Source organism: Hypomesus transpacificus, chromosome 23 (genome assembly GCF_021917145.1).
Source record: "Hypomesus transpacificus isolate Combined female chromosome 23, fHypTra1, whole genome shotgun sequence".
Classification (NCBI taxonomy): Eukaryota; Metazoa; Chordata; class Actinopteri; order Osmeriformes; family Osmeridae; genus Hypomesus; species Hypomesus transpacificus.
In genome coordinates this window covers 11,259,338-11,285,320 of record NC_061082.1, presented here as the reverse complement: position 1 = coordinate 11,285,320, position 25,983 = coordinate 11,259,338, and the positions used below count along the sequence as shown (strand labels likewise).

The following is a 25,983-nucleotide window of genomic DNA, read 5'->3' as shown; positions in this document are numbered from 1 at the left end:
CAGTGTAGTTCATACCTCTCTTCTCGACAGCCTCCACACACAGCTTGACGAACCTTGGCACCAGCGTTTCTTCCCTCTCACAAAGTGTCAACAAGTGGCACCCAAACACTCGATCTGGAGGAGAGGGACATGTTTTTTGTCATTTTAAAAACCTCCTTTCACAGCACCAGAATCATTGAAGTAGGCAGCCAGAAAGGCAACAGTGGGAGTAATCACAGCAAACATCATCATTACAGGTACTAAGTCCCATTAACAGTAGTTTTCAGTGATTCATTACATCTGACTCACACCCTTACTTAAGTCTCAAGGTGATTTCTCCAAACGGCGTACATGTCATCACAACACAGAATAAACAAACGCACAGTTAACCACACACTTTTTTATCGCAGCATTTTTTCCCATGAACCTTGAGTCCATGGAGCGTCTCTGGTGTAATCAGATGGTGGGCGGGATCACATTCTCTGCCCTTATATGGGCCTTCCCACCGCTCCATCACCCAGCTTTTGTTCATTTAACTCAAGTGTGAAATACCCTCAATCAGTCCCAACAGGCCATACATTCAGGTTCTCTGCAGAGACTAACTTTAACCAGTCATTCTGCAGTGGCTGCCATCCATAATAATGTCAAAAAAAATCTACTATTAGTAAAGCACACATTGAACTGAGACCCTTTTCTCACTATGCACAAAAGTGGTCATTCTCTCGCTCTTTCTCTCTCTCTGGATCTCTCTTTCTGTCTGTCTTTCTGTCTCTGTCTCTCTCACACACTCTTTCTGGAACAGTCTTTCACTTTCTTTTTCCTCTCTCTCACCCCTACTCTCTCTCTTCCTCTCACTCCTTCTGTCTATCTCTCTCTGTCTCTCTCATCCACGTGCTTGTGTCCTGATATCGGGCCCCTCCGCCAGAGCCGTCTGCGTGAGCCTGTGCAACATCAAAGACCTCCCTCTCTTGTTTACCCACTAGAGGGGAGGGTGCACCAAATACATACATGACTGCGAGCAAGGCACCTTTGCATACAAAGTACGCCTCTCCTAGCGCTCCGCAGATAAGCAGAGGGGGGGGGGGGGGGGGGGGCAAGAGTGTGAGGGGGGGGGGGGAGAGGAGGGGGGCAGAGAAATGGAGCAAAATTACTCCTCCTGAAGGAATTCAAATAACCCTCCTTTTGCATGGATTTAATTTGCATTCTGAAGAATGATAGGGGGTTTGGAGGAGAGGGATGGGGGGGCGGGGCGGGGGGGGGGGGCGCTGATTTTAGGAAGCACGCTCTCTGAAGTGACTTGCCCACCAGCTCTGCCAAAAGGACAGTCTGGGGGCCACCTGCCCCAGTCCTTAATCCAGAAGTATTTCATTTATTCCGTCAATAACGTCCTCTCCCTTTGATCTACCATTTGTCCCGTGGACACAACATTAAAGGCTCTTCTTGAAGCTGAGGGAAACTCCAAATACCGTTACCTTCTTCTAAGGATTGCAAATGTGCTTAAATATGCCCTTTAATGGTGTATTTTCCTTCAACCGTGAGCTCAATAAATTAGTTCCCCCCTTTGAGGAATGGATTCTGTGGTTGCTGCAATGGATTGGTGTGGTTTGTTAGAGAAAAATGCAGTGGTTTAATTTGATCAATCTCTGTTGTTCTTTGACTCCTAATATGTCAGGGGAAGAGAACAACCTATATTCATTATTACATGATTATAATCAATTACTAAGTACATTATCTATTATAAAATTGAAGTATTACAGTTGCAGATTCTTTTTTTAAATGAGCAGCTTTAAAAATGACAGTGACAAATGACATGACAAAAAAACAGCCGATGGTAGATTAGTGTTCACAACAATGTGGTAATAATGTATAAAAACATGTATTTCCTTTTCCCCCCGAACGTTCAAATGGTGTCCAAACCATAGATATATATAAAGCCATATATCTATGGTCCAAACCTTCCTGCTTCTGGTTGTACAGACGACAACGCTCACAATTCCCATCTTTTAAGTGGAGCTCAGTGGTAGAGCATTAGCATCCACAGCACTTGATCCCTGGTTCAAATCCCCCCATGTTGCTTTGGATAAAAGCTTCAGTGAATGTTATGTAATAGAAATGTTATTCAATTATAATGTAACGGTTTTTTAACATTAGCCAACTCTGATATTCCTATTCCGCTCAGCTCATACAACCAACACCGGCTTTCCTTTGGCTGAGCTATTTAACGTTGAGCTATTTAGCTAAGAGCTAACGTTATGCTACCAAGATTTAAAGGCAATAACATTGTGTACGGTTGACAAACAGTAAATGTAATTTTACAGTATGTTTGACAAAAACATTGGCTAGCTAACCAGCCATGTCACTGTCCCAAAGTCAATATCAGATATTCACAAACAAAGTATTGGCCATTTACTAGTTCTAGGCTAGTACGGCCGCAGCCTGTGGCACTTGATTCACATGACATCACTGTAGCTTTGCGGCGCCATCTTACCGACCGACTGAACAAGTTATACCTAAAACATAATAAAAGGCCATGTTACTTAAAGTTATGTGCAGTGCCACTCATTACGTGTATTTGACCGATTTTAAAGTTGCTAGCTTTTTCCCTCTGTGTTTCGGTGAAGTTCATCTCAGTGTATTCTGCTCCAAAAAGGTCGACAAGGACAGCGTTTAAGAGAGAACGCGATTCCCCATTGATTTGTCGCATCAGAATTTTGATTTGGGTCACGAAAGTCTTGAAATGTAAGTGAGAATGCGTCGCCCGCATAGGTAGCAGCCCTGCCTTGGTCCCCCGTTACACTGTTTTGACGTTAGCTTCACCAGTCAGACTTGGGTGGTCACTGGCAGTGTTCACAATGTTGTATTTCACTGTATTCTACACCAAAAACGTCAGGGAGGACTGCTTTTTGTACGAGCCTGCCGAAGATAGCCAGAATCTTGGATTTCTTTAACCGATAGTAGGTATGCATATATCACCTGATAATGGACACCCCTGCAGCCAATCAGAATCGAGTATTCACCCAGACCATGGTATAAATTAAGTTATAGCTCTAAATTGAACGTAGATGTAGACCTTTGATGATGCCTTTCTCTTGCAGGGTCTTCATAGAAGGCCGCCTGGTGATGAACTTCTTCAGTCTGTTCTTCACACCGTTTTTGTCGGCACTGTCTGAAGCGCTGTAGTTGAGCTTGGGAACTAATTGGTTAAAAACAAGCACAGGCAAGGAAGGACAAAGTCACATACTTGATTCAGTTGATATTTTCTGGTTCATTTAATTTGATAATAAACATAACCACTGTGCTAATAAAGGAATTTGCTTCAACAAAGGCAGTGAAGAGTTGGTTATATCTGGTTCTAGACATGACTGAACCCTACAGATCAAACACAGGTCATTGTAACGTATACATGTTAAGGCCAAATATGTTAATGTGGTATAAATACAGTATCTGGAGTTTGGAAGTGCTAATATATTCCTAGACATGGTGGTAGGTTGTGGTGAATTTCTTTTCAAATGAGGTTTTATAAACCATAACTCACCACATAAAACATTGTTTGATAGATTATATTTATAATTTGGAGCTAATACATTTTAAAGTAACGCTTCATATAGTAGCTTCTATAATCTCACATTCTCATATGACTTCAATACAGGAGCAGTTGAAAGCAGTTTTCTACCTGATAATTCCCTGGCCCTTCCCTTCCCCAACTCCACAGTTACTTATTCATCAGTCCTCCTTCCAGGAGCCTCCCTCATGGCTGTATATTTCTATAATTCATTCCAATTGAACTTTTACGTGTCTTGAGGAATTCCCTACAGTTTTTTTGAAAGACTGGGGCAACTTGTCATTTTGATAGAAAACGAACATTGCAGCTCCCAAATGAATCAGAACGACCTATTTAGTCTCCGGCTCAGCTTTGCTACCCAGGAAACACACGTTTCTGAGCTACGTGAACAAGAACTGGTGTTCTGTGTCCCATGTGGGTGCGCAGCTAAGAATAGGATGTGTATTAGTTAGGTTATGAGTGTGCTTGCAAGGTCTGTGAGGCTTCACCAGATTCAGTACAGAATACGTGCAGTACATAGTGTGTTGAAATACAGCAGGAGATTAGAACAATACTGTCGACAAGGCTATCACAAATGCATACGTTAGGATTTATAAACTAATACCACAACCAAAAGCTGAAGGGTGCTCAACAGCTTAGATAACTGACTGTCCCCTTCATGTCTTCATCTTATAGAGAATATAGCCGGAATCAAAGGCGGAATCAAGATAACAATAAGAGACTGGATCTTGGCCTCAATGTCCCTCGTCTCTAATTAGGATTTTAATATGATCACCCAACATCAATATATTCCTCTTGCAGCGCTTAAGGTGACGAGATTGATTTGAACCATTGACAGGGATTAACATAATTGCTACTTGACATATGCTGACATAATGCTAATTAGCATGTTCTTGTGTCATGGTTCTATGCCTTGGTCATAATTGAAATTAACAGTCACCACCCATTTTGGGCATATTTATAAAAACACACAAAATGCCAAAGAAAATCTGAGAAATGTGTCATGCTGAGTTACTTATGCTGGAAATGACCACTCAAGTAAAGTGGAAATATGCTAGTTAACAAATAAGCAATTGGTCGACTTATAGTGCTAAGTTTATACACTATGTACCTAGTTTAGATCAGTGTTATACAAAAAACATTTTGAAAATATCAATTAAAAAAAACAATGAATGCATTATTTTTGAATCCCTATACCTTGGAGGGGAAAGTTTGTCGGCCTGCAGACTACATAGAAACTGTTTCTGAATGATGCAGCTGTTGCTGCATTACTCCTTGTTTTGAGCAAACTGATTAGCAACAGGAACACTGCAGAGGGAGATAAGAAATTGGTAAACGAGGTAACATTGTGGAAAACTCACGGATCGAGTGTCTGTTTCCAGGTTTGCGTTCCTTGGTGCTCGAGCGGACAGGGCCATCTCTTGGCAGAGAGCGGCTGGTTCTTGGCAGGTACTCTGAGCTGTTTGACCTCCGCAGGCCCCCCCTGCCACCAGCAGGCCCCCCGGCTGCCCCGGACTAGGAAAGAAAACAGCTTATGACCTCTGGGGAGCGAAAGGTCAAAGACTGCATAACTTTGGTGTTTTATTCAAAACATTCTCTTTACAATTCTCTGTATTCTGAGGAACATTTTTATGTTTGACCTGGTAAATAGTGCATAAATTATGGATTTTTGACATTGGATTTTGAACATTCATTTTGAGCTATTATGCAGTGTATGTCTTACGGTAAATTCCTGAATCCTAATATTTTAGAAAAGGTTGTCTGCTCATTGGACACCAGTATGAGTGCATAGACTGCTACTCACCAAGCTGTCAACTCTCTGTTTTACAGCATCGTGCCATTTACAGATTGTAGGGTAACTGTCAGCTTGGAGAAGAAACTCACTTCCCAAACTGGTTGTTATCTGCAATCAGGGAAGGGAAACCAACTAAACAAATGTTTAAGACTGTTTAAATTATGACAATGAGTAAATGTAAATGACAAGATTTAATTGTAATAATTACAGAATATTTAACAAAATTGTGTGGTTATTACATTTATATTGAAATATTTTACAAAACAGGTGCACACATTGCAACTTCTGGCTTTATGTTATTTAGTTTCTGTATATGTGCAGGGTCTGGTAGAAGTCTTATGTCTGGTTTGCCTGTGTATGCTTGCTGTGTGTGACAACAAGCTCACGTTGGAAAGAGTGTATCCCAAAGAAAGAGACAAATGCAGACTGTCTCCTCAGAGGGGAAAACACAATTAGTGTGATACTTGTCATATTAATATTGGTCCTGCTCTACAGCTCTCCATTGGTGCAGTAACAGAGTTTGGCGCCGTCAAATGAAATAACTGTGCTGTTGGTGAAAGTCTTTCAGAAACCATGGCATCAAGGTCAGCACTGTCAAGTGCGATTGAAATTACACAGACAAAATAACACGTTTGTAAGTAAAATAGCAAACGTATCAGCAATGTAACAAAAATAGTGTTCGATATGGCAAACTCCAATATAGCAAACTTTAATCACCTTCATAACATCTTCCTTTGTTTTAGCTGTTGTATGTTGCCCGTTTTGTCAAGTCTCCACTGAAATAGAGTTTATATCTCAATGGATTACAAACCTGCTTAACTAATGGTAAAAATATATTAGGAAATTAAATAAAATTGGTGTGTTTGGTCCTTCAGTTGTTATGTCAAAACAATATTTTCTGCATGGCGTATGAAGGTTTGGGACCTTCAGTACTGTAACCTTTTCCATTTTTATTCCTACATCTTCTTAATCTGGCACGAAAAGCCTGACCACGGTTGTAATTATTTTTGTCACCCAAAACCTTTTAACAAATTCTGAGAAGGAAATTTCATATTTTATCAGCCGCGGTGCTCTCAAAGTCATCCGTAGCCTCGGGGAATCACTACCCACATCTTCCTGTCTCGATATTCCACCCGAGAGACCGGGCGACCCTACGTGGACCTTCAAAGTTTCGGACTGTTTGGAGCTGACTTTTCCAGACTTCATTACAAACCGTCAGGAGCGGTTAGGCAGCATCCTTTTGTGATGCCAGATATAAAAAATGGGGAATGGTTACGGGCGCAATCCTTGTCAGAGTGTGTTTGCGGCCGCTCTCTTCTTGAGTTACAAGCATCTGAACAAGCATGTTTGCTCTGGAACATTGTTTTTCCTGGAGGCCGCCCCGGGATGTGCCAGTAATAGGGTTTGCCTTCGTGCTGCATTGCGGGGGACAGGTTATGAAGAGACTGGTGCACGCGCTCAGTACAAATACACAAACCCACGGCTGTGTGGATCTTCTCTCCCTCAAACACTTTGATATTTGTACCACACATGGGGTAATTATATCTGACATGAAGACAGATCATGAGGGGTACCTTGCATGTAGACCCTAGGCGTAATAACTGCAAGAAAAACCAAACAAGCATACAGGTCCTTATCTGTTGTTGCTTGTTTCACTCATTCTCTCTGTGTCTAACAAGACCATAATGGACTTGGATAGGTTGTTTCGTAACGTCAGTTAGATGCCTTAGCATAAATTTTGCATTAGCTCCAGTCTGTTCCTCTCATGAATGTTACATGGTGGACACAGTGAGATCCTTCTCTCATCCCAATGGAGACGGCACTACCTTCACATGGGATAAGCGTATGCATGTTTCATCCTTTCATTCCTGGCTCTCTGCCTTTCAGAGTTATGGCATCTCTTTTCAGGGGCTGTGTATCATTCATAGGTAGAATAGGAAAACTTAAGAGTATCTGCTTATCAAGAGGATTTGAAGTGACCTGGTACGAAACGAAATCTCCAGTGAGTGGAAAATGTGCACAGAATACAGTAAACAGGAAATGTTCTGTTGCACCACACTTGGGTGTCAGGTCTAAAAGCCTTAACCAAAATAAATGACTTTAGTTTCCTGAAAGTTGTTATCTTCAAATCCGATGGCTCAAATCATAGTGGATATAGTGAAATCCTACTCCTATTGAATTGTATGAAAGTGGTATTTAACATGCATTCTGGGCAACAGCCATTTGGAAATATATCCTGAGCATTTGATCTTTTTTCTCTTCCCCTGTCATCTTGAAAACAGAAGTCTTCCATTGAAATGTCTGGCTTATACCAAAGTCTATCTGACTTCCTGATAAGGACGAGAGCGTCTCTCTGAAGTTTAATCAAAAAAGGGAGGGCAAACTGCTTAAAAATATATCAAACATCTTCTTTAGGCACTGTGCGGTCAAAGATGCATTAAAGATTATCAAAAGACGACAGTGAAGACATGACAGCGCCCTCTCTGACTCTATTCATTCTGTTAATGAAAAAAGGAGATAAGCTTCTTCAAATAAATACGGCCATATCAAGCCCTATGTCTTCATGTGAGCTATCCTAATCTCAACCAGCACAAAGGTACAGTGTGTGTTCCTCCTCCCGTCACGTCAGGCTGGTGTAGAGCTGTAGGTTGGGTGGCGAACCCGCTGTAATACGCCTTGATGTTAATCCTGACATGTGTGGCAGGCCTCTCGAACCGAAGTTTGTGATTTTAATTAGCATGGTCATTTTATTCTCAGGCAAATGTTTGCTTGGGATGCTAATGTGAATGAAAGCAAATAGATCCCCTGCAGGCCTCTCGAGCCGCCAGACCAAATAGAGGAGAGCAGAGCTCAGGGAAGCTGATCAAACACTGACGTCAAGATATCTACAGTCAAACAAAACTGATACAGGGAAATGTACAGTCATTGATATTGAATTAGCTATGGCAAATATGATTGGAGATAGGTAGTATATCTTTGGAATAACAGTGATCATCCTTACAAATAGATTGATAGACAAACCTGAGGACTTGAGGAGTGTAAGGTAAAAGGTTATCAAATTAGAGAAAATGATGAAAGGCCAAAACCCCAGTGGTCCAAACAGAGTGAGACTTTAAGACCATATAAAGGCTGTATAGTTTATATTCACAAAATAACTTTCTACACTGCCATTATATAACAAAACTAAAAAGTTTCTGTGTATCTTTCAGAAGTGAAAGGAAGTTACAGTAACCAGTGCAAAGTACTGTTTTGCATTTAGAAATGAAAAAGAATATGTAATAAATCAGTTTTTTTCATCACATTTCTTAATAAAGAGGACGTTGAATGTCTGGGTCTTATTTTGACTGGAGCCATTAATATTTAAATATGCACAGCGGTGCAGAGAGGAGAGTGCCATTTGTGCCTTTACATTTGCATTTGGCTCTTAAATTAAACATTAATTATGGTTCTTCATAAAGGAACAATGCAACTTTGAAGCATTCTACTTTGCCAAGTTAATTATTTCCAATTTGCAACAAAATATCTGTGAATGTGTCAAACAGCGATGAAACAGCTCACATAGATAAAAGTTCTTGGAATCAAAGTGGAAATAGTCAGAGTATAAACAGAATCTTAGCGCTTGTGTTTCCTCTCCTCTGACCTGAGTGGAATGCTAATGTTCAAGACAACAGTCTGAACATGTGATTGCGATATCCACATTTGACTTTGTTTATACAAATTGTGAAAAGCAGCTGACCACACACCGCTACCCACAACTCAGTTTTCTTGCAGTCTCCTTGCTTAACTGAATGGAAATTCATCTGAATTTGTTTTCCGATGCGTCACATACTTTGGTGAAGGTAGCAGGCTGAATGCAGATCCATGCATGTTTGGCCTGAGTTAAGTCCCTTGGTTTTACTGAAGAACTTCATTTCAAAGTTGTAATCTCCAAGGCAATCTGCTGCTGGAGGTTTAAACCCTTTCTGACGTTTTGGCGATTAACACACTGCGCTTTCACTGTCTTTCTGAAGAACCAAATTAATGCCCATCTCAATGTAAGCTGCTTTGAAGAGTAAGGGCCACACCACAAATACCTTTTCTCTGCTTTGTGGTTCAAGCAGGCAGTACACTCACAGAGACTCTCTTTAGTTCCATGAATATTAGACGGTACCTTTCGCTGAAACACAAATGCCATCAACTGAATGTTGATCCAACACAAGATCAACAATGTGTAGTGTTTCCATACTCCACTCCACTCTAAACACAATGTTGGAATGCTGTGTGATCAGATAAAGAGCTTTGTTTAACAGTGTGATGTCCAGCTGCGTGCTACAGTAATGCTGTTGATGTGATTGGAGGGGGGGCTCACATATCAGCGAGTGCATGACTAGGTGATGTTTCGTGTTCATCTAGGACATCTGCCAGCAGACTCCCGACGTGTTGTCATAAAGTATCTGCGCTGAAGAGGGAAAATACCAGTAGAGGAAACAATTTGTGAAGACTTTCATGGCTACAAGGAGGAAAAAGTTGTTCCTCCAGCTTCTGAAAAATCCCAACATCCAACTGTCTCATGACAAGCACAACATCACACCAATGTTCTTCAGTTTTCTGTCCTGCCTTCCTCCAACTCCAACCTTATCTGAAGCCCTTAGCTTCAGCAAGCCTGCAGGGTCAGTCAGACTGGCTACTTATCATCAAGTCACAGTGTAACATGTCAGTTTGAGCTAGTCCCCGTGAGGTGAGCACCACACGGCCGTTAGGATCACGCTGTTAAGATGCTGAACTCCCCCAGTTTTGTCACCGTGGAGACGTGCATTGCTACAATATGGTGGACGTCTCTGTGGCGTGGTGTGTGGGCACCGTGCTGTCAGCCTCTGTCTCCCTCTCAGGAGGGGACAGGACAGACAGGAAGGAGAGCAGGGAGAGAGGCGAGGCAACAGATCAACCCAGTAGAGCTGTCATATGTATCAATTATGTAGACATCACTTACAATAACTCGTCATTTGTGTAAATCACAGCACAAATGAGTGTCGAGGCATTGACTGTTCTAGTCTTTTTGACGTCTTTATCATAAATCTTGACAAGTCAAACATTGTGTGTGTGTGTGTGTGTGTGGGGGGGGGGGGGGCACCTTTATCTGTGTGTGAAGTGGTCTCTATTTTGGGCCAGAGCCAGTCCTATTCACAACTGTAATCAGGGTTGCTCATCAGGAAGCAATCAAGAACCGTGAGCTTAAGACGGATAGCATTAAAGTACTCAGGTCAGCGGCTTTGGACGATTACATCCTGTGATCAGCGCGCCAGAGGGCAGTTCTCACAGGACACGGTAGTCACAGCACCGCACACTGCTAAACCTGCCCCGGGGTACCCACAGTGGTTTGCATACATTATATTATACATTATATTCTAATTACGGATTAATGACTTCTAATATCTGTTGTTATTATCTGACTGTCTACCTTATCAGGGGAAGGAGATACCCCAGATATGGGGCCTTGACCGTTTTCATGTTATTTAGAGACATTTGGTGTGTTTGTCTGTCAGATAAGGTAGGTTTATGGTAAATCTTTTCATTTGACTGAGCTGAAGAGTATTTTAACAATGATATTACCCTCAAGGCCTGGTCTTCTCCAAACCATCTTGCCAGCGTAATTCACCTTTAACTGTGACTGGAATGGGAGGTGGTGTTACGGGTCTTTGTAGGAGCTGAAACTTTCTTACGATCAGTCAAGACTTTCAGTACTGGTGGCAGGTTAATGTTTCCCCTCTGCAGTGGACTCATTATTTTCTAGCCCGGGGCACAATTTCATAATCTTTGGCTGTTTTCTGTCATTTAGTTTGTTGTTTGGAGTCTGTTTTCCGGATTATAACAGCAAGAACGATGTTTGTCAGAACAGAGAGGGTACGGGGAGCTCACAGTGCGCGTCGCCTGAAACTCAAAAGAATCAATTAGTGATGAGAGAGAAATGCAAGTCTTTGTGGTAGAGGCCAGTTGATGAAACCAGGCGCCTCTGACATCACATTAAAGTTGTCTCTCTTTCTTCTCGGAAGAGGCCACTATTCTGACTTTTCTCCTCCTTTTGTTATTTGCTTTTAACTCTCTCAAGCCAGACACACACTTACATATTCAGAAATACATGAAAAATGCATGACCACTTATTCAAAGTTGGTCCCCTTTGATTCCTTGAGCAATGTCAAAAATATTTCTAGTTTTATTAGCCTTAAGGGAACCTTTTTGAGCCGTTAGTGATTCAACGTAATCAATGCTGATAACGTAGTTATAGAAAAACTAATAATGAATTGAAAGTATCATCAATAGATTCTACTCATATATTCTGTTACTACTCTGTGACACTTGAAGACATCTGCCATAACATGTCTTCTGGTTCCATGTTATTTAACTTCACATTCTTTCCCATTTGTAAAATCCTTTTGTTCGTATCTTTTCATCATTACAGACTAGATAGCAGTGCAAGTGCCACAGAATGTTTGCATTGTACTGTTTAAAAATAAACGTATGAGAATAAACTCGCACTGCGGTTGTGTTCACAGACAGTACTTCCTGTGGGTCCTCTTGTTGTGCTGAACTTGAAACGGTCACACAGAGGCAGCAATGGCTCTCTCACCACCACCTCCACTAACAACCTTCCACATTTCCAGTTGATTTATTTAGCAAATGCTTTTATCCAAGGCGACAAATTGTGCATAGAAAGTACAGCAGATAATCATGTACCAGAAGTGCACAGTTCCAACAGTTTTTCAACCTTGTAGCCTCACAGCTCTTGTTTCTAGCCCTGTCCATGGCTGCATTCTTTCCGCGAACATGGAACAAGATCTTAATGTCCCTCAGGTGTCTTGAGAATTGAAGTTCAAAAGAGCAGAGCACCCTCTCGGCGAGCCAGGAAGGTCTCTGGTTCTCTCTGTCAGCTGTTTGCTGTCACAGATAGGCAGGATAAAGTGCTCACAACACGAAACTTGTTCTGTTTTCAGAATCTCATATGAAGAGGACTGTGACAGTTGTTTCCTCAGTGGAAAGTGTGGAGTTACCTTGTAGGATAACAACAGGCTCTCCCTGTGAGGCTCACTGTGTAGAACAATAGGTAGGCGATACGCAGGGATTATGATATTGGTGAGTCAAAGGAACTGGCACATAGTGAAGTGTCAAGTGAAAAGGACTGTCACAGCTGAGTAAATACTGTCTGTGATGATAATGGCCTTAGCAGCACTCTACTTCCATCTCCATCCCCTTTCCCCTGCATGTGGAACTTGGAGGACCTGTGACACTTCCCCACAATGAGGAAAGGTGAACAAATAAACCGGGCTGATGAATGACACGACTACTACACCACCTACCTCATAGCTAGTTTCAACTATGGTTTTAGCTATGGTTTTAACTACACTTTTAGTTCGTCTCTCAGCTGCCCTCAGGCAGATCCTACAGTAAGTATGCTAATCCCTGCAGAGAGAACCTTCAGAAATTGATTGAAGCTCTCCCTCAGTTCAGTGCATATTCACTAACTTTTAACTCTGAGATAAGGAAAAGTATATATATATATATATATAGTTTTTTTTTTCCTTTCATAGGGATATTCCTTCAAGGGGTTGAGTTTCAGCTCCCTTCTATCCCTGTCAGCCATGACTTCCTGGAGGAAGAGCAGGCCTTCCTCTGAGGGGCACCAGCACTGCCCATCTGTGAAGTGACTACTGGGGAAAACAGCTGGTCTTGGAAGAGCAAAGAGGTCTTAGAAAGTGGACACTGACTGATAGGCACAACACGGCTCAGGGTCGTGACCACCCCAGCTTTGGCCAGACTGTGTGTTGACGACAGCACTGTCCAATGAGGACGCAGACTTACTGGAATGTGAAAAGGGAGATAGAGAGAGTGAGCAGGGCAGAAGTGCTAGGGAGCGTTTTGAAACCAACTTTAAATTGCTCCACAAATTAGTCAAACGGTAAAATTAATAGTCTTCTCGTATCATCATTTGCAATCCTGCCAAACTTGTCAACTTTGTAAATCGGCATTTGGCATGCGTGGTTCAAAAGAGCACTTATGTTGTCATGGCGCTCTACGCAGCTGAACAACACAAACCTCGGCAGTGAAAGCATGAGAAGTGGCAACATAAAAAAAAGGATGCAAAATAAAATTATTATTTTAATCACATCTATCCATCTGACGTATCTCTGCGAGGTTCTGCTTATATGATAAGTCACACTCTGGGATTGTGCCAAATTAACAGTAACTCTCGTTGCTAATTTTAACTATAATCCTAGTGTTGATTGACAATGTTGTCAGACCTCAGAATAGTTTTGCGTCGGCATTACAAGCACTTTTCTGTCCATGGCACTTGGATTATTTAAGATTATTCTGTAATTCCCATTTTAATCTTCCCTGCATTAAGATTTCAGGGCTGAAACGTTGTGCGGAAGAGTAGCGCACAGCAGCAATGAAGTGTCTTAAGCGTTTGATGAGATCTGAAAATCTGCTCTCATCCTCTCCCCTTTTCACCCGGTTATCTCAGAGTTACTTGCATGAATACTTGCAATGCCAATGAATTGATCAGCAGTTTGCTTTCCTGTTTTAAGCCGTTATCAGAAGATAATCTTCAAAAGGCAATAAGAAATAGAAATTTGGACATAAAAAATCCTAAAGCTGCAAACTGAGGTCTTGGGATCTGAGGAGTGATGGGAAGATGGCCCCAAACCACCTTCAAATGTAATCAAATTATTTGCATGAAATAAATACTTATCTGAGAACAAGTGGCTAACTCTCAAAAAGTCGGAAGAATGTTTTAAAATAATATCCTACTTTCAGTGAACTTTATAATCTGAAGAAATCCACATTGAACAAATGAATTTGACAGGACATCCTGAGCAGCCTCGTGGTAAACCAGATCTGGATCTCAAAATTGATTCTTTTTCCTGTGCATTCACATATAACCTAGATATTTGTATCCTACCTGAATCACATTCTTCCTGCTAGATTTCTCTGTGGTCCAGTCTATGACAGCCCCACACAGGTCCACTCCTTCAGGCTTGTTTCCAGGTTTCTACAGGAAAGGAACGAGAGGGGAGAGAGAGTTTAAAGGCCTGCGCTTCACTCTCACCTCTGAGAGGGACAAATCCTGTCAAATTAGATGTTTTTTAATTAAATCAATAATAAGTATATTTTTGGCCAGTTTTTTTAATTCATGGTATTATTTCTGAACAATCCAAATAACAAACGGGTTAATGTTAAAGACAAAATGACAGAAATATTAACAATTCGACCAAACCAATGAACTTCCTCTTTGGTCTAATTGCTACTGGCAAAGTTTGACAATTAAATGAGAATGAGTATGCATTAGTTATATTTTCAATATTCCATTCCTGCCCTTGTGCAATTAAAGTCGCTGTGTGTAACCATAGTAAAACCAGAATGCCTTTGTTTTCAGGCAGAGAACATTTTGATTTGGAAAAATGCAGCTTTCCAAGCAAGAACTAATCAAGGTAAAAGGCATGCTAACCCATTTAGATATTATTGCCTTTCACTGTAGTATCAACAAAATCAAACAATGAGAAAAACGAAGATGCAGAAGAAAATTAAGATTATGTTACCATTTTGTTGAATGATCTACTAAAAAAAGAAATGAAATTGCCTTATGAAACATAAATGTTTGCATGAAACCAATTGCATGTGCCAGACTCCATCCAAGAGGGAACCTACTTTTGCTACCTTGATGACCAGTTTGTGCCACAATGATGAAAGAATATTCTGGATGATTTAACATGTTGCATTGTCTCCTCTCTTATAAAAGTGTTTGTAGTCATCTCACTGTCTCAGTATCTCTTGACACTGTAAAATCTGAAGTACCATTGTCAGCACTCAACAGACACATCAAAACATAGGAAGCCATTTATCACAAGCTGAAATGAACATAAAGTAAATGATTAGGCAGTTGATCTACAGCCCTCAGGGTACTATGAGTAGCCGCTATCTGAGGGTCACCGGTCCCACACTGCACACTTCCAGAGATTATGTTTATGCAGGAATGGCTGGATATTTTTGTCTGTAACCCAGACCTCCAACTGGCTCTTTCCAATAATGAACTATTGGAGGGGGGGGGGGGGGGGGGGGGGGGGGGACCGACAGACCTTGCTCTGGTGGGCCTCAGTAAGGGAGAGGGCTTTGATTAAGTCCTCGGAGCTTCATTAAAAAGCATGGCAAGCTCATTTTAGAGACACCCCTCTCCTCCGTGCCGGCAGTCTGTGTCTCTCCCTTTCTCTTTCCATCTCTCTCGCCCTCTCTTACTCTCCCTCTCTCTTTCTCTTTAGCTCTCTCTCTCTGCATGTCAGAGGCACATCAGGGTAGGGTGGATTAAAGTCATATAGCACACACACTCATACACCACAATTCATATGCATACAAACATGCATGCGTACACTCACACATGCATACACAAACACACTCACACACAAGCACACACACACCGGGGTTCGCGCCATGAGAGGGTAAACAGTTCTTCCTTGCCTTTTGATGGGGTGAGCTACAGTCCTTGGGATGAAAGCCAAAGTTAATTTGCCAGTTTGAAAAATGTGAAAATGAAAAGAAAATCTTTCATTTCTGACATCAAATTAAAATGCACATAGTGTGTGTTCACTCAACATTTGCACTCTTAATACTAATAGGCAAGTCTTCTGAAGGTTGATTTGAAGCCATAATTGAACACTGGCCCTCTCTTATACAGCCGGTTATGTGGTCAAACCTATTCATTGATGTCACTTTTGACACTTGTATTTGATTCTTGTGTGTATGGGTGTGTGTATATAATTACCAAATTGGTTAAAGCCTCTTGCTTGCTCTCTTTGTAGAGCAGCAGTTGCTCTGAGTCCAACACCACCCAGACAGTGGTCCAGTTCTTCCTCAGTTTCTTCCCCCCGTCAGATATTTTAGCTTTGTTTAAATATTCACCCTTCAAAAGCCCCTAAAATACACACCAAACAGAAGCAGGTTAATGCATAATAGATAGAAACAGAAAGCAGAGACACACAAATATGCTATAAGTATAACAACAGTGTACACCATAGACCAAAACATATTTAAATAGTTAAAAATATATATAAATATATATATTTTTTTTAATTTATAATTAAAATAAAACAACTTTATAATGATGGTTCCAAAGCTTAGCTTAGCCCCAGGGTTGCCCTCTGAGTAATATATCTGTTTCATATCGCTCTTGGTTGGTCCACAGGCGGACTTACAGGGTTGTCCAGGGCTTCACTGATGCCCAGGCCGTGCTGCGACTGGTTCCTGCGATGACGAGAAATCTAGAGACCAGAAGAGAGGATCTTCAATTCTATCTTTCGATCTCTCTGTCTATCTATCAAGATAATCTATCGACTGTATCTATTTCACAAATATTTTTGTACTAAATTAAATGAAAATGGCAGTGCACAGTCATTAAGGATACAGATTAAGATTGAGATTGAATTTATGTTGACCACCTGGTGTAAACTGTAAACATTTTACAATTGATTCATATAATTATGTCTGATTATATGATGGGTTATTTGGTGTATTTGGTGAATGGGACTAAGTAGCATACATAGTTAATGAATGTGATGTGCTTATAATACACTACAGATTTATCAACACATGCCCGTATTACAAGTAAGACCGTTTTGCTAAAGCACTGTAGTTAATGATACGCGACTGCTCTGTGAGAGGCACCTCAACAACGCTATGCTAATCACCAACAGATAACTGACATCCATACCACAACAAAGCAAACACACAGTCTACAAAACTAATACTGCAACAACAAAATAATAATTGCTCAATGTAATCGTGTCATCCTTGACTTCTTCCTCACCCAAAACTAGGCTGTTTAAAATGCACTGAGCTTGTGATGACTCTTGCTGTTGTGGTAGCACATCATAATACTATAGACATACAGAATGGAGGTTATAGTTACAATGGGATTTAATATTCATCGATTTCCTTACAAAATAAACTATGAAACCGAGGCTGACTGCTTTGTATAAACATTTGGTGTGACGTCTGTTTGGCACAGTGCTGACCTGCCCTCTACTGTTCAAATGTGTCTCTACGGTTAAAGCATCCAAACGGTATCTTAAATGCCCTCCAAATCCTCCTACATATTTTAGGGTTATTCCTGATGTAATTGGCTCATATTGTAGACTGTTATTGATGCCAATAATTGGATGTCGAAGGTCATTGTCCAAGCAGGATATATTTTTCTTTTTCTATGATTTTGATTTTTAAAAAAGATAGGTGGGATTGTGTAACCAGTAGTCCCATCTTGTGTTCAGAACAGTGCACAAAGTACACAAGAGGCATACTAAATGTCCTTCATAAATTAACCTTTGATTTATTTTACTGCAAAAAAATGACAACTATGACCATAACCATAAACAACAGACTACGCTGGGATGAAAGACTGATGCAATGTTACAGCAACCCCACACAATGCTCTGGGCTGGCTTAATGACCATGTTTATAGTCTGCAACAACCGGTTAATTATACCGAGTAGCCTTTCGCCTCTCTGCCCCCTGGAAAAACGGTATTATTGTAGTACAGTGTCTCACAAACAAGTGTCATCTGCATAATTAGCAAACAAGAGAGCTACAAAACATTGAGTCTGCACTTCTGGCTATGATAATCTCACAAATTCAGTTTGCTGTCGTTCATTCCATACTGGTGTAGGTAGATGTAACGGTGGAGCCACTGGTTGGAAAAAGATGCTCAAACTTCCGGTCACCTACAGTGATTGCTTTGTCAATAAATGTACTATATTTGGATGGCCCTACTGCTGTTTCACCCATGACCGCAGTCCTTATTAAAAGATTAATTCGGGGGTCATGTCCTGTTCATTGTAAACTGATCCGTAGCTACATCATTCCAAATATGCTGCGACAGATTGCTCATTTTAGTAATTGCATCAGATGTTTGATCTCCTCACCCCTAGTTTTCCCACAGGGTCCTGTCCAGAGTAAAAAAATAGATAATCTAAGTCAAGCTGAGGACGATTACCTAGCACTCTACAATGCTACACCAAAAATACAGTCATGATAACTGGACTTTGTGTAAACACAATGAATCGCAGAACGGCCACCAGTTCATACCAGTTTGAGATACTAGTTCATACCAGTTTAAAATGAGTCTTTCAGCATTGACAGTTTGAGGCTCATTCAGCACTGATAGTCTATTAGAGCTACTTTGATATGGGATAGGGTTAACCTCCAGGACTTTCTAAATAAAACATACTGGAACTCCACAAAACATTGTCTACCCAGGCTTCAGTCGTTTAAAAAGTCAAAAGTAAAAGTTAAACACAGAGCTGGCAGTGCTACAGGTAAAAAATAACATACACGATATCAGTCATTAAGCATGCTGATTCTGTGGGGCAAATGTTTAACAAGACAAACTTGGGTTGATGAATCAAACTTGGGGCTTCTTGTACTCACAGGCTTCAGTGGTGATTCAGGCTCGGTCAGGACCATGGACTTGGTCTGGCTGAGGCGCTCCCCTGGGCTCTGGGAGGCCTTGATGCGCATCTGCACTGCACCCTGGGCCGCGCCGGTCAGCTGGCTGGGGTGGATCAAAGGAGGCTGCGTCCCAGGGCCTGCTATGCTGGTGATTCTGTGGACATACGAATCAAGAGGAGTTGCACGTGTGTTCTGAGAAAATATGTTTATGTTAGCTTAATTTATTAAATTATTTTTTTTTATGGGTGAGGGGGGGGGGGGGGGGGGGGGGGGGGGGTTAAGAGATGACAGACGTGAAAAATGACCTACTTAATAAACCCAGTCTTAACTCACTGTGGGTTACAGCCACGGTGACCGTGAAGTGTAAGTGTGAAATGTTAGATGTCAAATTCAAACTTGTCCTCTTAACAGGGATTTACTATATCTCTTCTATGAAGACCTACTCAATACTTCTTTGTTTTTCAGTCCCTTACAGGGGAAAAGGGCACAGGCTATGAAAAATCTGCTGTGAATGTGTGCCACCTAAAAGAAAAAAATGGGGGTCTGATGTTAAAGCCCTGTTCTCTTCTGTACTTCTGTTGAACACCAACAGCGACTGACCAGATACACACACTATAAACCTCAGTTTAAACCTCATCCTACTACAGACTATGACACATAGCAATAATGTACTTCATATAGCCATGTCAAAACTATCAACAACGTTGTCTATGAATGATTACCTAATAAAAAGCAAAGTACTGCATATGTTTGTCTTTGTGTTGTGCAAGCCAAAACAAACAACAAGATTTGTGTTACAGGAAGTAAATCTTGACGCTCCATCTCACAAATATCTGGAACTAGTGCCATGGATAAGGCCCCCAAATTGTCCAGGTTTGTGATCACATAAATATAACACAATGCTCTTTGTGACACAAAACATCACATCTCCCCTAGGACTTTAAAACAATGTATATAATGTTACAGACTAAGAGGAGGGAAGATCTGCAAACTTTCATTAAAACACTGTCTCCATCCTAGAATGATTTTCCTTTTGTGTTCATTTCACATGACATTTGGTAGGACTGACAAACTGTTAGGATGGTGATAGTGAACCTTAACCAGAACCAGAACAGATTATGAACATCCCTACAATGTGGCAGCCGTGCTTCCCAGACGCATCCAGGATGTAGGGGCCTAAGTCACTGACACCAATCCTCGGGACTGAGATCATACCAAACCTCACAAATATTCTGTTAAAATAAACACCAAATAAAAGCATTTCAGCGGCTTCTTACCTCGTCCCCGCCATTCCTCAACCTGCCACCGATCAAAATGAGAGAGAGAGGAAGAGTGCAAGTCTTTAATTTAGAGGAAGTGAGTCTCGTCACGTGTCACCGTCAAACTAACAAGCTTCTACAGCATAACCGTTGAGCTGGTGTCTATTATTGAGTTGTACCCTGCCACTTCCTGATACCACAGACATAATAGAAGAGAAACAACTGCAGCACCTTTAAAAAAAAAAGTACAAACACCTTTAACATCTTAACAATAACACAGAAGGTGGGAGAAGCCACTTTCATTATCAATGAACATGCTAAATTTAGGTTCATAAATCAGTCAACATGCTTGGTGCACGTAAATCCTGTCTGCAGAGACAGAGTCTGCAATACTCTTGTGGTTTTCCGCTTTTCTCATCAGAGCATTTTTAGAAACAGCTTGTGTCAAAATACCCGTGCCGTTTCCAGAGGTGTGACACACGGAACAGCACCTTTGTGATAGCAGATGGGTGACTTAATTTTAGGGAACACCATTTTGGCTTAAGGGATTTCACACCCTCAAAGTAATGTCTGGAGCATATATTTTGTGCCAATTCTTGTTTGTGATTGGATCACAGCTGTACCTCGAAGTACTGGTTAGCAAATTAAAATGGGAACCAAATTATTTAATAAGCACAAGGCCTAGTACACAGATAAAGTGTAGTTAAAAATCAGGGATGTGGCCTGTCTTCAAAACATACTGACGGAGGAAACTACCTCATGGGCTTGGCTGTACCGTTGAGGGGTTTCCTGTGAAACACTAGTTCTCATTGGCCAATATGCTACTGAACAAGAGCCTGGAATTAAAGGTGGTGTAGGCAATGTTGTTGAGAAACACTTATTGGCATATTGCAGACTTCACATCTTGATAGCAACCAATACATCTAAAGGTTTGACAGTAATTTGAAATCAATCTGACATCTGTAGGCGTGGCAGGACTGTATATAAACACCACAAATCATTAAGACCGTTCCAAGACTAATGATTGGACAGACTACCTGTCTGTCTTCCTACCTACCTTGCACTCAATGCTCGTTGCTGTCATTTTTCAACCAGGCTAACATGCTAGCTTGAAAGTAGTGAGTACGAACGTTAGCCATGTCTAGGTTCATTATGATAACGTTGTGTGTGTTCTTACACGTGAATGCGACATGGGGTAATTTGTCAAAGAAAACGATGCAGCTCTCTCAAAAGCTCCCTCACTGTCGTGGATTAAAGGCAGGGTAGGAAAGTTGTCCGAAGCTAACTATTTTAGCTTCTTGTTGACACGATTCAAAACAAAATATCCCATCTCCTCCCTTCAAAGCCACTCCCACAAAACTACAATTACACAACAACATTTTTCATGACTGGGAATCAAACTAGCAACCTTCTGATTAATAGCCCGATTCCCTAACCGCTCAGCCATCTGGACCCCATATTGTTGTCTCAGTTACACTATCAGGGCTTCGAAATACTGTGTAACTTGCTAAAGTAGGCAAATGGCTAGTTGCGCATAACGTTTCATAACCCTTGTGTTATCTTCAGGTAATTCTAACCCATCAGTCATTGTGACCCACTGTCGTATTGCGCCAACTTTACCGCATACAAAAACAAAGTTAAGCATTTTCTTTGAACCGTTTGGCTGTTTCAGACCCCCCACAACGTTAGCTTGCAAACTTACGTTGGCTTGCAAACTTACGTTGGCTTGCAAACTAACGTTAGCTTGCAAACTATAGTCTGCTGAGTGACTAAATGTAAATGTAATACTTGCTGCCATTGTTGGTTTGATCTTTTTATTTTCAGGTTCACGGCCAATCAGAGTCAGAGAAGGGCGGGTGTCTTGGCGGAGAGTCGATTTGAAAGAATAGCGGAGGCAGCTCCACATATATGGAAGCAAATCGTGACCAAAATTCAAATGAAAATGCATTTCCAGAAATGCATTTTCATTTTAAGAATGTGGCTGCATTATTTGACTCATAAATCAAATTAGTATTCAATCATCCTATTTGCATTTTCATTTTCTTCTTTAAGACTGCTCATTCTTTCCCTTAATTAAAATGAAAACGAAAAAGACATTTGAAATTTAATTTTCAAAATATGCCCCAGCAAATAGATTCCAAAATTCAATTTGAAATGTAAAATTTGAAAATGAAAATGCATTTCCAGAAATGCATTTTCATTTTAAGAACGTGGCTGCAAAATCGTGACCACAATTCAAATTCAAATGCATTTCCAGAAATGCATTTTCATTTTCAAGAACGTGGCTGCAAAATCGTGACCACAATTCAAATTCAAATGCATTTTCAGAAATGCATTTTCATTTTAAGAACGTGGCTGCAAAATCGTGACCACAATTCAAATTCAAATGTATTTCCAGAAATGCATTTTCATTTTAAGAATGTGGCTGCATTATTTGACTCATAAATCAAATTAGTACTGATTAGTACTGAGCGGACATTGCATTTTCATTTTCATGTTCTGCCCGCAAAGAACTGCCCATAATTCGAAAACGAAAATGCATTCTGAGCGGCGCAGTTGAGTGACGTCAGTAGCCGCTCTTCTTCAGCTCCCTGCTGACCGAGCTACCCATCTTGTTCGGTAGGGGGCGGTGTGCACATACGCATTGCATTACATGGCAAATGTGCCGGGAAATTGATTGAATTGCCGGGTCTTTAGAGGACGCATCACAGATCATGGCGCTCCCTCAAATTGTGCAGACACTGATAGAATTAGCTGAGCTGGTAGAAACTAATAATATATCTGAGTCTGATGCCCGTGACCGAGTAGAACAAGTCACAGAGAGCTTGGCTGCATACTCTGCCGTCACAGACGTACACATTAATGAGGTTGCCATAGTAAACCTCTCTTCAGTCCTGGAACGGCTGGATGCTGTGGAGCCTCAAATGGGACGGGGACGACCAACCATCCACATCCCGTTCGAGTCCATCGAGAACTATTTATTAAATGGTCTACTTTTTCCTGTGAAAGCAAGCTGTTTCACCTTTGGCCTGGTTCAGACAAAATCTGAATTTCCGCAATCTGAATTTGAATTTCCGCAATCTGAATTTCAAGAATCTGAATTCCTGCAATCTGAATTTTAGAATGTTTTATTTTTGGATCAAAATAATTCAGTTGTATTAAATTTGGCATACAAATAATTCAGATATTATATATTCAACAGCAATATATTTCAGTTTTATGAAATTCGACACACAAATATTTCAGATCTTTCATATTCAAATTCAGATACTTTTGTCAGCTTTCTAGCTCCATAAATCCGTTGCTTTGCATCCTCCGACGGATGGTCTGCTGGCCGACAACAGCTCCGCTATGTCCTTCATTTTTAAACCATTTAATAAATAGTTTAATTCAAATTCAGATTGCGGAAATTCAGATTTTGTCTGAACCAGGCCAAAGGTGAAACAGCTTGCTTTCACAGGAAAAAGTAGACCATTTAATAAATAGTTCTCGATGGACTCGAACGGGATGTGGATGGTTGGTCGTCCCCGTCCCATTTGAGGCTCCACAGCATCCAGCCGTTCCAGGACTGAAGAGAGGTTTACTATGGCAACCTCATTAATGTGTACGTCTGTGACGGCAGAGTATGCAGCCAAGCTCTCTGTGACTTGTTCTACTCGGTCACGGGCATCAGACTCAGATATATTATTAGTTTCTACCAGCTCAGCTAATTCTATCAGTGTCTGCACAATTTGAGGGAGCGCCATGATCTGTGATGCGTCCTCTAAAGACCCGGCAATTCAATCAATTTCCCGGCACATTTGCCATGTAATGCAATGCGTATGTGCACACCGCCCCCTACCGAACAAGATGGGTAGCTCGGTCAGCAGGGAGCTGAAGAAGAGCGGCTACTGACGTCACTCAACTGCGCCGCTCAGAATGCATTTTCGTTTTCGAATTATGGGCAGTTCTTTGCGGGCAGAACATGAAAATGAAAATGCAATGTCCGCTCAGTACTAATCAGTACTAATTTGATTTATGAGTCAAATAATGCAGCCACATTCTTAAAATGAAAATGCATTTCTGGAAATACATTTGAATTTGAATTGTGGTCACGATTTTGCAGCCACGTTCTTAAAATGAAAATGCATTTCTGAAAATGCATTTGAATTTGAATTGTGGTCACGATTTTGCAGCCACGTTCTTGAAAATGAAAATGCATTTCTGGAAATGCATTTGAATTTGAATTGTGGTCACGATTTTGCAGCCACGTTCTTAAAATGAAAATGCATTTCTGGAAATGCATTTTCATTTTCAAATTTTACATTTCAAATTGAATTTTGGTATCTATTTGCTGGGGCATATTTTGAAAATTAAATTTCAAATGTCTTTTTCGTTTTCATTTTAATTAAGGGAAAGAATGAGCAGTCTTAAAGAAGAAAATGAAAATGCAAATAGGATGATTGAATACTAATTTGATTTATGAGTCAAATAATGCAGCCACATTCTTAAAATGAAAATGCATTTCTGGAAATGCATTTTCATTTGAATTTTGGTCACGATTTGCTTCCATACACATACCCCCCACGTAATAAGAAGTACACTTATAAAAGGAAGTATGCTAGACATGCTTCACTTCTGCACACTACTAGTTCTGGTCCACTGATGTTAAAAGCCTTTTTTTGTGGTCTCACTGTCAAACTTTGTTGGCCTATGCCTATATGGTTATTATCGTCATAGCTGTGTATTCAGCAATGTTATAAGTTGTGATTTACCACCACTGCCTCTGCCAGTGTTGGGAAAGTTAACTTTCTACATGAACTAGTTCAGTTCATAGTTCATAATTCAAAATTTTGAACTAAGTTTACAGCTCAAAAAAAATTCTAGTTCAGGTCTTTTTTTCAATATGTTGCAAGCTATAATTTTTCTAAATTATTTACACAGCCTATATTCATAGATGCCACCTATGTATGTCACGTCCAAACAGACCGCCGCCATATGCACTACCGATCTTGCTTAGTATGGCCGCCCAAACTGCTGATTTCAATGAGAAAGAGACAGATATGTAAAAAAAAATTAGGCTCTGATCCGATTTGGTGCCCCCAGTTTTCTTTGGTTCCTTATTATCTGCATTAGCAGCTTTCGATGAGAGAGCTATAAACATTTATCTTGTGCATAAACCTCCCCATCAGTGGGGATAGCTTGAAGGCACGAGTACGGATGCTTATAAATATGCTGTAGCTGGATGGGTGAATGACATGAAAGTCCGGCACCTGGGCACCAAGGACTTATATTTAATCATGGGAAAGTTATTTATTATTTAAAAAAATCAAATGTATGGTTTTGGTGGTAGTTTACTCTGACTAGGTAGTGAGTTGTTTGCCAAGTGGCAAACAGCTAGCAAGCACTCAACTTAGTACCACTTAGCTCGCAGCTATCTGTCATTAATCTTGACAATGTTCTTTAATGTCAGATGCAGGGCTTGACATTAACTTTTTGGCACTTACGTTCTATGCACAAAAGTTACTTGTTCGAAATCTTTAAATAGCCTGACCTAGTGAAACGGGCAAAACAAGCCTGGCTAACGTAGGTCGCTTTCTCAGGCAAATGACGACGGAAACAGGCTCGGGTAAAGAAATCCAATATTCTGGCTATCTTCAGTAGGCTCGTATCTACCAAAAGCAGTCCTCCCTGACCTTTGAGGTGTAGAATGAAGTGAAATACAACATTGTAAACGCTGCCAGCTAACATCAAAACCGGGGGACCAAGGCATGGCTGCCGCTACTACTACGCGGGCGACACATTCTCACTTACATTTCAAGACTTTCGTGACCCAAATCAAAATTCTGATTCGACAAATCAATGGGGAATCGCGTTCTCTCTTAAACGCTGTCCTTCTCGACCTTTTTGGAGCAGAATACACTGAGATGAACTTCACCGAA

At 40.9% G+C, this 25,983-nt stretch overlaps 1 protein-coding gene across 1 annotated transcript in view; it reads right to left on the bottom strand.

Annotated features, from left to right (window-relative positions):
* arhgap15 (Rho GTPase activating protein 15) overlaps nt 1-20,183 on the bottom strand; it is a 39,723-nt gene extending 19,540 nt beyond the window's left edge. The window contains exons 1-9 of the mRNA XM_047047145.1: nt 20,081-20,183; nt 18,783-18,957; nt 16,556-16,621; nt 16,126-16,275; nt 14,272-14,361; nt 5,346-5,444; nt 4,903-5,056; nt 3,050-3,172; nt 16-114 (exon numbers count right to left, since the gene is read on the bottom strand). Of these exons, the coding sequence (XP_046903101.1) occupies nt 16-114; nt 3,050-3,172; nt 4,903-5,056; nt 5,346-5,444; nt 14,272-14,361; nt 16,126-16,275; nt 16,556-16,621; nt 18,783-18,957; nt 20,081-20,094 (970 nt within the window). The 5' untranslated portion in view covers nt 20,095-20,183. The remainder of the gene's footprint in view (nt 1-15; nt 115-3,049; nt 3,173-4,902; nt 5,057-5,345; nt 5,445-14,271; nt 14,362-16,125; nt 16,276-16,555; nt 16,622-18,782; nt 18,958-20,080) is intronic.
* Nucleotides 20,184-25,983: the final 5,800 nt, after the last annotated feature.